The sequence below is a fragment of the Spea bombifrons genome, chromosome 11 (genome assembly GCF_027358695.1).
Source record: "Spea bombifrons isolate aSpeBom1 chromosome 11, aSpeBom1.2.pri, whole genome shotgun sequence".
NCBI lineage: Eukaryota > Metazoa > Chordata > Amphibia > Anura > Pelobatidae > Spea > Spea bombifrons.
Genome location: NC_071097.1, coordinates 27,015,284 through 27,028,202, shown reverse-complemented (window position 1 = coordinate 27,028,202; position 12,919 = coordinate 27,015,284). Strand labels below are relative to the sequence as shown.

General features: G+C 36.9%; 1 protein-coding gene across 2 annotated transcripts in view; it reads left to right on the top strand.

The window, feature by feature from the left end:
• The window catches only part of DOCK1 (dedicator of cytokinesis 1), a 142,967-nt gene that overhangs the window by 6,981 nt on the left and 123,067 nt on the right, over nucleotides 1–12,919 (top strand). For both annotated transcript variants that reach the window (XM_053451222.1, XM_053451223.1), the window contains exons 2-6: nucleotides 3,473–3,556; nucleotides 7,595–7,635; nucleotides 8,731–8,786; nucleotides 10,595–10,691; nucleotides 11,242–11,390. In XM_053451222.1, coding sequence (XP_053307197.1) covers nucleotides 3,473–3,556; nucleotides 7,595–7,635; nucleotides 8,731–8,786; nucleotides 10,595–10,691; nucleotides 11,242–11,390 — 427 coding nt within the window. The remainder of the gene's footprint in view (nucleotides 1–3,472; nucleotides 3,557–7,594; nucleotides 7,636–8,730; nucleotides 8,787–10,594; nucleotides 10,692–11,241; nucleotides 11,391–12,919) is intronic.

Genomic DNA, 12,919 nt, shown 5'->3' with positions numbered 1-12,919 from the left:
ATTCTACTGAAAATACACTTTGAGTTTTATATATGTACCATTTTGTGTTATTTTTTAAAAAAACAATAATAACTTGTACATAACAGCAGAAATGTGAATAAACATTGAAATAGAATGATAAACAAAACTATGTATGTAGAACTGGAAACAAAAGTAAAATATGCATCAGTTTTAACATTTTAACCAAAGAACATTACTGTTTAACACATAACACATTAACACATAATAAGGGTGCTCGCTTATCTTTTAGTCCTGCTAGTCTATTGGTTTTCAGGGAAAGCATTCAGTTATGGATATACACCGATCAGCCATAACATTATGACCACCTGACTTATATTGTGTAGGTCCACCTTTTGCTGCCAAAACAGCCCTGACCCGTCCAGACATGGACTCCACTAGACCTCTGAAGCTGTGCTGTGGTATCCGGCACCAAGACATTAGCAGCAGATCCTTTAAGTCCAAGTGCAATGTGTGCTCTGACCCCTTTCTATCAGAACCATCATTAACTTTTTCAGCAATTGGAGCAACAGTCGCTCGTCTGGATTTGACCACGTGGGCCAGGCCCCCCCCACGTGCATCAATGAGCCTTGACGGCCCATGACCCTGTCGCTGGTTCACTGCTTTTCCTTCCTTGGATCACTGCAGACCGAGACCACCCCGCAAGAGCGGCAGTTTTGGAGATGCTCTGACCCAGTCATTTTTCCTGCTTCTAACACATCAACTTTGAGGACGAAATTGTCACTCGCTGCCTAATATATCCCACCCACAGGTGCCATGATAACCAGATTATCAGTGTTATTTACTTCACCTGTCAGTGCTCATAATGTTATAGCTGATCGGTGTATATTATATATATGTTTATATATTATATACACACATATATAAATTGTGTATAAAACAGTGTATTAGTGTGAGGTGAGATAAGAGTGAGTGGGATAAACTATGCATTTTAAGAGGAGTGACCCTGCTAAGGTTTTCGTGCATTAATACAAACTTAGCCCTGGTAGAAGAGATGTTTTGAGGCTGGCCAATCGTAATGTATGGCTAAAGCTGCGATTCCTCCTACTCTGTTGTAACTAAGTGCAGTGTTATAAATATTACTAATATTGTTCAATGGCCAAACCACAAATAATTATATACTGATTTAAATTTGTGTTCATAATTTTGCTGACAAGGCTTGTCATGTGACTTAAAAGCAGATGCTGATAGGTTGTTGCCATAGCAGATCTGTAATGCCTTCCACAGGAAGTTTAATCAAATAAAAATATCTGTGCTGTGTTTTAAAAAGCTTTTAGCAAATAATGTTTAGCAAACATTTGGTGACATTAAATGTTACATCACACCTATCTACGCGGAATGGTCTAGTGATGAGATTTATTGATCCATCCAGTCTATGAACCATAAATATGTATTGGGCTCCATTCGACTTGAACAAGTAACCAAGAGATACTATTATCCCAAATGGTATTAGTTCCATGAGGGTCTAGGGTAGATTAGTTTGTGTAGAGACAAGGGTAATATACCCATCACAAGAGGCCGGAACGGCCATAATAGCTTGCCAAAAACCAGAAGAATAGACTGTGTCCTCATTAATATGCAGGATTCCTCATTCAGATCCTCATTCTGTTGGAACTAAAGGGGTTTTCTACTTTTTACTGTTTCATTTCCTGTTTGTTTTTTTGTTTTGTTTTTTTTTCTTCTATCTCCTCGGTTGACGTAGATGGGCTCCAAGTGGCATTCTATGTGCTATCCGTTTCTGCTGTTGGGTTCCACATCTTTAAGAACTAGGTAACCCTTAATGAACAGCCAACGGCGTTACCGAACACCATTCTGTCTATCGGGGATAGCCCTCCTAGCCACTCCTGGGATAGAGATGATTCAGTATTATCCAGAATAACCTGTATTCTTACATTAATACTTACATCCAGAAAATGAGTTGTATTTATTTAAAATGTCTTTTTCTGGCCGTGGCCGGAACAGCATACTGTGCATAGTAACCTAAATTCTTTACCCAAATACATGTGTTGGGACATGTTTCACATTCTAAGGTTGCATTCATAGCATGCTGTTACTTTACAAACAGGGGGTCCAGCCGGAAACTAACTAAGCCTAACTAACTAAAGTTTTTTTTTTTTTTTGTTTTTTTTTTGTTTTTTTTTAAGCAAAGTTGTAAATTTGCTATCTCATATATAACTGGTAGTGATCTGATCACCTTGGTTTCCCTTACGCATGATAAGTAATATACATGTCATGGGCAAATACCTACAACATAAGTTTACTAACAGTGGATTGACATCTATAAGTACTTATAATCTGACACGTTAAAGCAAAGGTGACAATATACTTCTGTGTAATGGTTCTCTGTATTTTTCGGCCCTATCAAGAAGTACTTGACATCTGCTGTTGAAGTTTGTCAGGGTCATAATTGAGAAGGGCATGTTCCTGTTCAGAGTAAAAGAACGTATCGTATGTGAATAAGTTGTCCTTCACAGGCATCCTGTATAAAGATAAGGAGACGCATCACATATATATGAGCCTGTATTTCATATGATAGCACAAGGAAATCAACCAATATGCTTTCATAAAAACCTCTTACTGTATAGAAAGGGGCACCAATTATTTCACCTGTTAGTAGTTAATGGTCCTGTGGAAATAAACCCAAAATGATGTTCCTTTTTATTACCGTTTTTGATAGTTACTGCTGGTCCGACCATAATAACAAGCCCTGTTAAAAAGTAATTATTGTTTTCCCACCAGGCGGTTCTACAGATGCAGGCTATTTCTTGTGTTATTTCATCCCAGCTGTTTAATATGTTACTAATCCTTTTTGTCCGGTTTTGACATTCGGTTCTAGGTTAAACTTTTGAATTAACGTTTATAGTTTTTTTTTGTTATTAATTTAATAAAAAAACAGTAGGGATTTCCGACAGCCTTTCCCCTGCCGCTGGGTTCAATTGTGTATCTTGCCTTTGAGGAAAGATGAATTAGTATAGCGTACACCCAGGAGGCTACTACTTGTGCCAGCCACCCCACTCTGCAGCCTGACTTACAGTAAATACGGAGAAGTTACGGCTTATGGGAAATTCAATAAATAGTATGTCTAAGTGAAATTCTGCATATTTTGGTGAAAGACATTGACCAGAGAACTTAATCGGTTCTACAGGTTCTACTTAATCGGTTCCATCGTCTTTAATCGAGGATCCCTTGTGTTTTTTTTTTTAAATCTAGTATTGGTTTACAGCAACTTCTCCTTTTTATGCAAGTCACATGCGGGTGTAAAGGTGATAAAGATGAATTAATGATTGCCTGGAAAAACAAATATGTAGAACATAAATCTTACTGTGTACAAATACATAGAGTAAGGCAGACCTAACTATAAGGTGGCTTGATAGATAGATAGATATATCTCAGAAGTTATTAATACTTTAATAGATTCTGCAGTAATTAATCATTTTTTTATCATTCTTCCTAGCACTTTACAACTATGATGCCAGAGGACCAGATGAGTTAAATATACAGATTGGAGATACAGTTCACGTCCTAGAGACACATGAAGGTGAGTAAAGTACAAAATGTGGTTCTAAATCCTGGAAGTAACTGAATTTACTTTAAGAAGGAAACTTTAGAATAATGTGTTTTTTCTTCCAAAGTGATCATTTGTGATCAAAACACCAGAAAGCGATGGTTCTTAACAGAATATAAACTGGGCTCATCATTTATATTTAGATACAAGGTCCGCCTTATAGGTACTATATAAATAAGATGACTTTCCACCTATATATTTGCAAACAGGCTGGCACAATGTTAAGCAAATCTTTTTGCTCTCTAAAGTGACATTGTGTCATCAGTGAGTGCGTCACTATAAGGATTGTAAGTAAGAAATGGTGGCTTTGAAGGCCAACATAGGTCAGCTTTTTAAAAATTTCAATCCCCCAATAAAACTTCTTAAGACTGCTAAAAAATAATCACGAAAATAAATGTTTTATTGTCTACATTTTAAATGACACGCTAGATATGCCTTACTGCAGTGGTTGGTTACTTATACTCCTTTAATGCTCCTTTAACATTCACACCCGTCATATAGAATTTTGAAATGAAATTCCTATTAAGCATTAATTGTATCTACTGTTTACAGTCAGTACTGTCCAGACTAAAGGGACCGGTGAGAATAAATGTCAGATGCCTGCTGTACAAGTATCAGGGTATCGGGGCTGTACAGAGGAGAGCTGACTGCATTTGGTACTTTATATTCTGTGCCACCTGCGCTGCTCCTGCAAGGTCATCAACGCTTAGCGTCTAGTTTAACCCTGTGTGAGTCCCAACCAATAGCAACGAATAGGTTAATATTAATATTCTGTATTTAACGTTTACACTAAAGATGCATACGCATATCACTGGTTTTGTGGCTGTAATGTTTCAGCCCCTGACTGGGGCTTTTTATCAACACATGTTCATATGTATAAATATCACATATGAACTTTTGTTGATAAAAAGCCCCAGACAGGGGCTGAAACTTCAGGGTTTTTGTTCTCAGGGGTGCTGAAACTTGCTGCATCTGTTGGATTACAGGAGATCTAATTACCTTAAGTATGGATGTTGAGAAGAGAAAGCATAATTGTGTAAATATGCTTAATAATATGTTTTCAGACAGCGGAATAATGTATGTCTTCTAGCTCTGTTATCTTGACTCCTTATGATATTGCCTGCTGGTTAACAATAGAATGGCCCTGTCTAAATAGCCCAGCCTGACACGGTAACAAATTAAAAGCTATGGAGCAACAGACTCCGTTGGACAAGCCGTACCTCTTTTAATATTGACATTAAGCATCAGCTCAGCCTCCAGGTCTGCAGACAAAGGAAGTTTATTGGAACAAGATGAAATAAAACACCATTTTTAAGCTCAATATGCAGTAATGCAGGTTTAGGACTTACAAAAAAACAGGTTTTATCTCTTTTTGTTCCAATAAACTATCTTTATCCGAAGACCTGGAGGCGGCCATTGTTGTCAGTCATATGAAATGTTGACATTCCCTGCTCAAACGCCACACTGAGCTTATTCTTTATGGCATTGCTAATGAAGTTCATTCCTCAGTAGACCGTCATTAGTCATATTTCTCTGAATGATTAAGACCGAACCTTTTTTCCCACAGGCAGTATGATACGGAGTCTGTGTTTCTGTCTAGTAGATTGGGTCAAATAATGGAGGAAGAACACGTAAAAATTGCTGCCTTGAAAACATTATGCAAAAAAAAGAACTGATTAAAAAGAAGGCAGTACAATATTCTTTGAAAACAATACAAATTGATGGGAGTTGGCTTAAGGAGTTTTATCTTGTTTGCTTGTTTACACGGTAGCCGAAATCGATGGACCGTATGTCTGCTACCCCTGCTTTAACATAAATCCCATTCTATATCTTGAAGCGTTATAGGAAAACCAATTGTTGCTATGACCCAGGTGTTGCTGGATCATTGCTTTACAGAGCAAGATGTTGGTTGGAGTCATCTTCCAAGGCTTCGAGGGCCCCCATGAAATTTTGAAAGATTGTGTTATTCATTGCAGTGTGCTAGGTATAGCCAATGCTAGGACTATATTAACTCAACCTGGGGTCAAACTTCGATAAAATAGTTCAAGCAATTGTGTTTTTGTGTCTCTTTTGTTGATGGGGAGTAAAAAGTGATTGATATGCCTACCCGGGGACTTATGTTAAACCTAATGGACAGCGGATGGAACTGAACACTACTTCAACCACCCACCCAGAGATCAGAGGATTGCCCAGGGGCTCAGTAAAATGCAAGGCTAGCCACAGATTAATGCCCAAGGCAGGCATTCCTTTGGCCAAACCAGCCCTTTTTTTTGCGTAGGCAAAACTCCAGCTCTCAACAGACCTTGTGCTAATGAGCTTAATTAGGGTGGGAATAGATTTTTCATGTTTACTACGTACATTTTTTTTTTTTTCTGATTTATGTTGTATTTTAAATTAGACATCGGGCTTTGTTGCTCTGCTTTACGACAAACATTTGCTTTATTGAACAATTGTTCTAGAAAATATAATATTTTAACCAATGTTTTATTATGCTATATTTATAAGAGCAGCAACCGCTAAAATCTTAATGGTGTAAATTAACAAGCGGGGTTTTTAGCCGTTTTAAAAATAAATTTTCATATAAAGTGGTTATTTCCATGTTAAACTCTCAAGGTCCAATGACCATCCTCATATTTAAGCTCCGTAGAAGCAGCAGATGCTTAACATCTGGATACTAAGTAGCAGACCATTGACCTGCGGAAAATGAAAACACCCAAAGCTAACATACAGGGAAAAGCATGGAATGTTTCAACAAAGTGTCTTCCGTTCTAATCCCATTTACTGCCTGAATAACAGCAACAACCCTTAATAAGTCCAACAGATGAAGAGCTGGAAAGTCTCTGTCCCACTTGAAATAGGAGATATGGGGGGGCATGGAAACAGGAAAGTGAAATAAACAAAAAATAATGAAGGTTGTGTAGACGAGGATAACGATCTTGCTGGCTGCCTCCATAAATACTTTTGTTCAGTTTTTACTGATGAAATGAAGCAAAGGGACCTAAGTTAGGGAAAAGACTAATGAGTCATTTGATACACGTGAGTTTATCGAGGAAGAGGTAAAGAGAAATAAGTCAATGGGACCTGATGGGATACACCCCAAGTTATTAAAAGAACTTGGTGGTGAACGAGCAAAACCATTGACGGATTTATTTAACCAATCATTATAAACGAGAGTCGTCCCACAAGATTGGAAGTTAGTGAATGTTGTGCCCATTGACAAAAAAGGCAACTACAGGCCAGTTAGTCTTACATCTGTAGTGGTGGAATTCATGGAAGCTATGTTAAAGGATAGGGTTGTTGAATATCTAAAAAGACATGGATTTAAAGATCACAAACATGGGTCTACCTCAGGAAGATCATGCCAAACTATTCTTATGGATTTTTTTGATTGGGTGACTAAAATAATTGATGAAGATGGTGTAGTAGACATTGTGTATCTCTATTGCAGTGAGGATTTTGTTCCACATAGAATACGTATCAATAAACTGCAATCTCTGAGTTTAGATCCCGATATTGTTAAATGGATTAAGGAGTGGCGGAGCGACTACAGATTGTCAATGGCGTATATTCAGAGCAAGGTCTGTTACCAGTGGGATACCTCGGGGATCTGTATTTGGACCCATTCTCTTTAATATTTTTATTAGTGATTATTGGAGATGGTCTTGATGGAAAGGTATGTCTTTTTACTGACGACACAAAGATTTGCTACAGGGTTGATGTTCCTTGAGGGATAACCGAAATGGCAAATGATTTAGGTTAACTGGAAAAATGGTCATAGCTGTGGCAACTGGCATTTAATGTGGATAAATGCAAAGTAATGCATTTGGGGCATAGAAAGCCAAGGACAGAGTATAGAATATTTGATACTGTCGTAACCTCCAAGGAAATGGATTTAGGGGTGATTATCTCTAAGGATTTTGTTTTGAATCCCAGCTTTCCTTCCAGTTGTACATCTTTCATGCCTTTTGTGGTTTTTAATTAACGTCTTAACCTTTTACCATTTCTTTGCAGGCTGGTACAGAGGATATGCTTTAAGAAAGAAATCGAAAAAGGTAAATAGCCAAGGATATGGGGTGGAAGATGAGAAATATGGAACAGTGTGGCTATTTTTTTTAAGACGACAATGAACCAGTGAATGCTACGATATGTGATATAATACATCCTATGCGTCGTTTATACAGAGGGGTTCCAGACGTTTTAAATGTTGTGCAGCTACTATGGAAACTATTAGAATGTTCCTTCTAATCAATAAGCATCATTTTGCCCCAGAGTTACTCTATAAAAATATGGCCCAGGAGGGCTGGGGTCGCAGACTGCCAGTTGGATAGAACTGATTTGAGAGAACCAGTAACTTAAAAAGTGGGTTAACTTAATGAGACATAATAATGGATACGCCAAAAGCTAAAAGATAAGAAGGGGCTCCCATGCTGTACACGCATGGTTTGTATTCCTGTACTGAGCTGCGAAACATAGCATTTGGGAAAGTGATGGGAATGCTTTAAGGATGGGCTAACCCCCGTGTGATATAAGGTATACAGTGTGAGGGCTACCCTTCTCTCTCTCTCTCTCTCTCTCTCTCGATCTCTCTCTGATCTTTCTTAATTTACAGTGGTTATCTGTGGTAGACAAAGGTTTTGAACATAAACCATACGATGAGGAGGAGGAGGAGGGGAATTTTATTTGAACTGGTAGTTTTTCTTGCTTTACAAGGAAGTAGCATTTTTGTGATTACTGTATCTTAAATGCAGTTTTGCATTAAAATACAAAATGTTAGCTGGAATGAGGCCATTTAGTTGCTATTAAAGGATAGAGCTGAAGGTATTATCAAGTGTTGCCAGTCAATACTTTATATTAGCGGGAACTTCTGCGTAGCACATCTGTTTTGAGCGCTAGGACTCTAATGAAGAGCATTATAGTAGATGGGTAAAGCCTTTTGTCGGATGGCATGGGTTCAATAGATGGTCCATAAGTAGACTAAATGCATTGCGACCTCCACATAATTTAAAATAACATTTTCACCACGATCGGTGCAATTCATATGATTGTTACATGCGTTACATGATATATAATGCGCACAGAGAAGATTTTTTTCCATCATACGGTATTTCTGCTATTATATGTCTCACACGTTCTTATTACTATTACAGGGTATATTTCCTGCAAGCTATATTCATCTTAAAGAAGCAATCGTTGAAGGAAAGGGGTAAGTTGTTAAGTATCTAATGCTTTAGATCTTGCATTCCTCCTCCTACAAGGTGTTACTGACTTTCTTAATACCTGGGATTTTTTTTTTTTTTTTTTTTTTTTTTTTTTTATGCGCAGTGTTAAAGAGGAAGTTTCATTGAAAGAAATATTTTTCTCCATGAGCATAAAATCCAGTGCTGTATACATTAAATGTATGTCGGCATTGAAAAAAAACAGTTTTTTATCACATTTCATTCCAATAAACTGTATTTATCTGCAGACCCGGAGGCTGCCATTATTATCAGTCATGTAATATGCTGATACTCTATGGCAATGCTAGTGAAGTCTATTCGTCCATAGACTTTCGTTAGTCAGTGTCCGACTGAATGATTAAAGCTGAGCCTTTCAATAAAGGGACAAGTTGTTCGTCTAGTACACCGGGCTAATATAGCAGTTAGAATATGTGCAATTGGCTAATATGTAGCTGCCTGAAGAAATTAAAAAAAAAAAAAAAATTGGCTCTATATTTTTAGAAAACTAGCAATTAAAAAAAAAACGGTAGAAGTTCTCCTTTAGCAAAAAAAAAAAAAGGAAAAACACATCGGTGCCAAAAACCTAATACCTTGAGTGTGCTTATCAGAAGCTTCATCCCTAATTAGGAGGAAAGACAGATAGGTAAACACAAAGAAAACAAACCAGAAAGATTAAGAAGCGAGAGTTGTCATTAAAAGTTCCTAATGAGATCTCTGCAAGAAATATAAATCAATATGCTTATACATGGCAAATCATTTTAATAAAAAAAAATACAAAAAATGTTTTGTTGGGTGTCATTTAACAATATACCATCATTTCCATTTTTAATGACCTATTTGCTATATTAATAAATATTTCACGGCGCTCAATTTCGTTCTGTCCCTGATGTAAAATTAGTGAAAATCACTACACCTCCCCCCTAAATTTTTTCTTACTTTGTGTCTTTCTTATCCCCTATATAAATATGTTGAGCATCAGTTTTGTAATCGTCTGATTACTGCATAATGATATCTCTAGGCTGATTACAAAATTGATTTCTGGGGCAGACATAACATACTAAAATAACAGACAGTTGGTTCATTTTTGTCGTGAATACAATTTGAAAATAGTTATAAAAGCAAATGACTTGCAAAAAATGTCTGAATAATTAAAAAGTGATTATGCCAGCGTACAGTGTGGCCACCATGTCAAATGAAGCCATACAAAAAAAACAACAACAAAAACCGCAATCTTTAAGTAAAAAAATGTGAAATGCAGAATAAAAGTTGGTACATAAGCATGCGTTGGATTGTGGGTGTTAGTACATAGAAGCCTAGCCGTGGCCACCACTATGGTGGCCTATACACCTCTAAGACCACAGCAGGTTTTTCTTCTACTGGATCCTAATCTATTTTTTTTTCTCCTGTCTGTTCTATGTGACATGGAGTAAATTGTAATTATGAATTGTTATTGTAATACTGATTTTTTTTTTCTTTATTTGGGCAATTTACTAGTGTATAGAGCTCTGTCACAAAAGGTTATTTGTTGTAAGCAAGAAGAAAATATTTCACTGCCTACAGTGGTTGTGTTGGAAAAAGTTTAGAAATGTGTGTCCTGTCTACACGAATACAAGAGTTCAATAACTGATTTCAAAGTTACCCCGCCACCATTGGAGAGTGGACATTGGTTCCTTCTCTGATATTTCTGATACTTTTCTGTATCAATTTCAAAAGGCTTGCTTTTAAAGCATTATCTAGAATATCATGATAGACCCACCTTCCTTTCTTGATCTTTCCTCTCCATTTGGATTTCTAGGCAACATGAAACGGTGGTTCCTTGTGAGATTCCTCTTGTTCAAGAGGTCACAAGCACTCTGCGGGAGTGGTCTATTATATGGCGCCAACTTTATGTTGTAAGTATAGAAAACATTCCAGTGTTCTGCAAACGGTTCTCTGAACGGCTGAAAGTGCTGATTTATTTTCTTCACTTAAGAAAACCATTAGCTATACTTTACTTGAAAATTAAATTAAGATTTGCGTTACTTAGTGTGTCGCTCATCACTTCCTGCCACCCGCTTTCTCACCTCTGACAGCATGCGAGCCGTTACAGATTAGGTCCGCTTAATTCATTAAATTCCAAAAATATAATTCATTAACATACCTACACTTTGTACTTGTCCTCTGTGCCTTATTGCATCATGTACACCTTTTTATGCACTTTAATATTTTTTTTGCTAATTTTGAAAGATTTAACAAAATTGCCCCAATTCTTAAAATGATTCTTAAATTATTTGAAGGATCGATAGTGCTAATTTTATACTTTTTTTTTCTCATTCTAAATTAATAGTGACAAATGTATTGAATACGATTTCAGCACTGAATTTGTTAAACATTCCTCTGTTTGTATTTTTTTTCCTTTCTGTTGATTTAATTTTAATTGCTTGCTGTTCATTCTGTTTTTAGCAAGACAATCGAGATATGTTTAATTGTGTAAGAAACATGATTTATGATCTGGTGGAATGGAGATCGCAGATTCTGTCTGGAACACTACCACAGGACGAACTTAAAGAACTCAAGAAGAAAATCACTGCTAGGATTGACTATGGAAACAGGTTTGTAGACGGTACATTTTAACAGTAATATGTTTGTGATCCTGTAAGCATTTCAAGAGAAAACGAACAGTGTGCATAGTAATGGGAGGATTAAAGGTGCATATTCATTAAACTTGAGAAGATGGCATGTAACGCTAAAAGAATGTAGGAATATATATATATATATATATAATTATAATTAGTTAAGTTATATTAGTTAAGACTTTATACCTAGAATGTATTACAAGTGTTGTAACTCGCATAGTCTTATTGTTTAGCATTCTCGATGAAATCTAAAAGGTAATGTATATTGTATTTACAGTCAAGCTTCTAAATTGCATTTGCTCGATTGTGTTAGCTGAAGCTGTGTGAGTTGTGCAAGCATTTATGAATATCTGTAATACGCGATTACCATGCGGCTCCCGATTTGTAGGAGACGGCAGTGTTTAGGTATGCATTTTGCCTCTTAGCCTTTGAATCTGTGAATGCTTCGTGAAAATCCAATTTCAGGTTTGCTGCAGTGTGATATGGCAGTTTTGCATTTCTTGGGACTGTGTTTAGCTTTGCATAGCGATCCTTGATTTTATTCGGAGTACAGAATTTAAAACCTAACCTTCTACTCAATTAATGAATTCCTTGTTTGTTATTGTGTCTTACCATCTGCCAATGTGTTTGTTAAAGTTTTCCTAGTCTCCAGATGCTGTCTGTTCATACAAAAAAGGAACATATTGAGAATTTCTTTTGTTCTAGCGTTCTGACGAATGGAAGCAGGACACTTGAGAAACTTTCCTCCAAAAATGAATGAAGAAAAGTTTTTTCTCTGTGGCTATACAGCATATTTATAATATATTATTCTAATCTAGTTGCATTTTAGAATTTAGTTGGTGCTCTGTAACTCCAAGGACATTAGGGGTTTATGTGAGTTAGAGATGGACCTAAATGGTCTGCTGTATAACTTGAAAGTCATCTATGATGTCCGGTGTGTGACATTTACAGTGAGGCAGAGAATTCTATTAGTACTTTACTGTGAAGTAAATATGATACAAATTCGATCGCATAACGGTGTATATTCTCGGGGGAAATTTCTCCTATACAAAGCAGGGAACTAGAAGTCATCAATTATAGTTAGAGGAGCTGTAGTTGCTTCCACCAGACTAGGACATTTTTCATAGTAGGGGCTGTGAAGCTCTAGAATGCGCAGCCTACGGAGGTGATCATCTCGTCTACCTTGGGGGTTTCTAAGAATGAGCTGGGTTCCTTACTTTGACATGTAAAGTAACATAAGCTTTTTGGGATCCCAGTGGTCTTTTATTCAGGTTTCCATCTGAAGAAGAGGCAAAGAGACCTCTGAGGTGCCTAAAGCTTATGTGGTGGTTCTTGTTTTTTTTGTGTTGGCCAAATAAAAAGGTATTAACTTCAAGATTGTAAGCTTGCGAGCCGGGCTCTCTCCACCTAATGTATCGGTTTGTCTTAGTCTGTCAATTCTAGTCTTGTCATACCCCTTGAATGTATGTATTGTAAGAAGCACTGTGTAAATTATTGGCACCGTA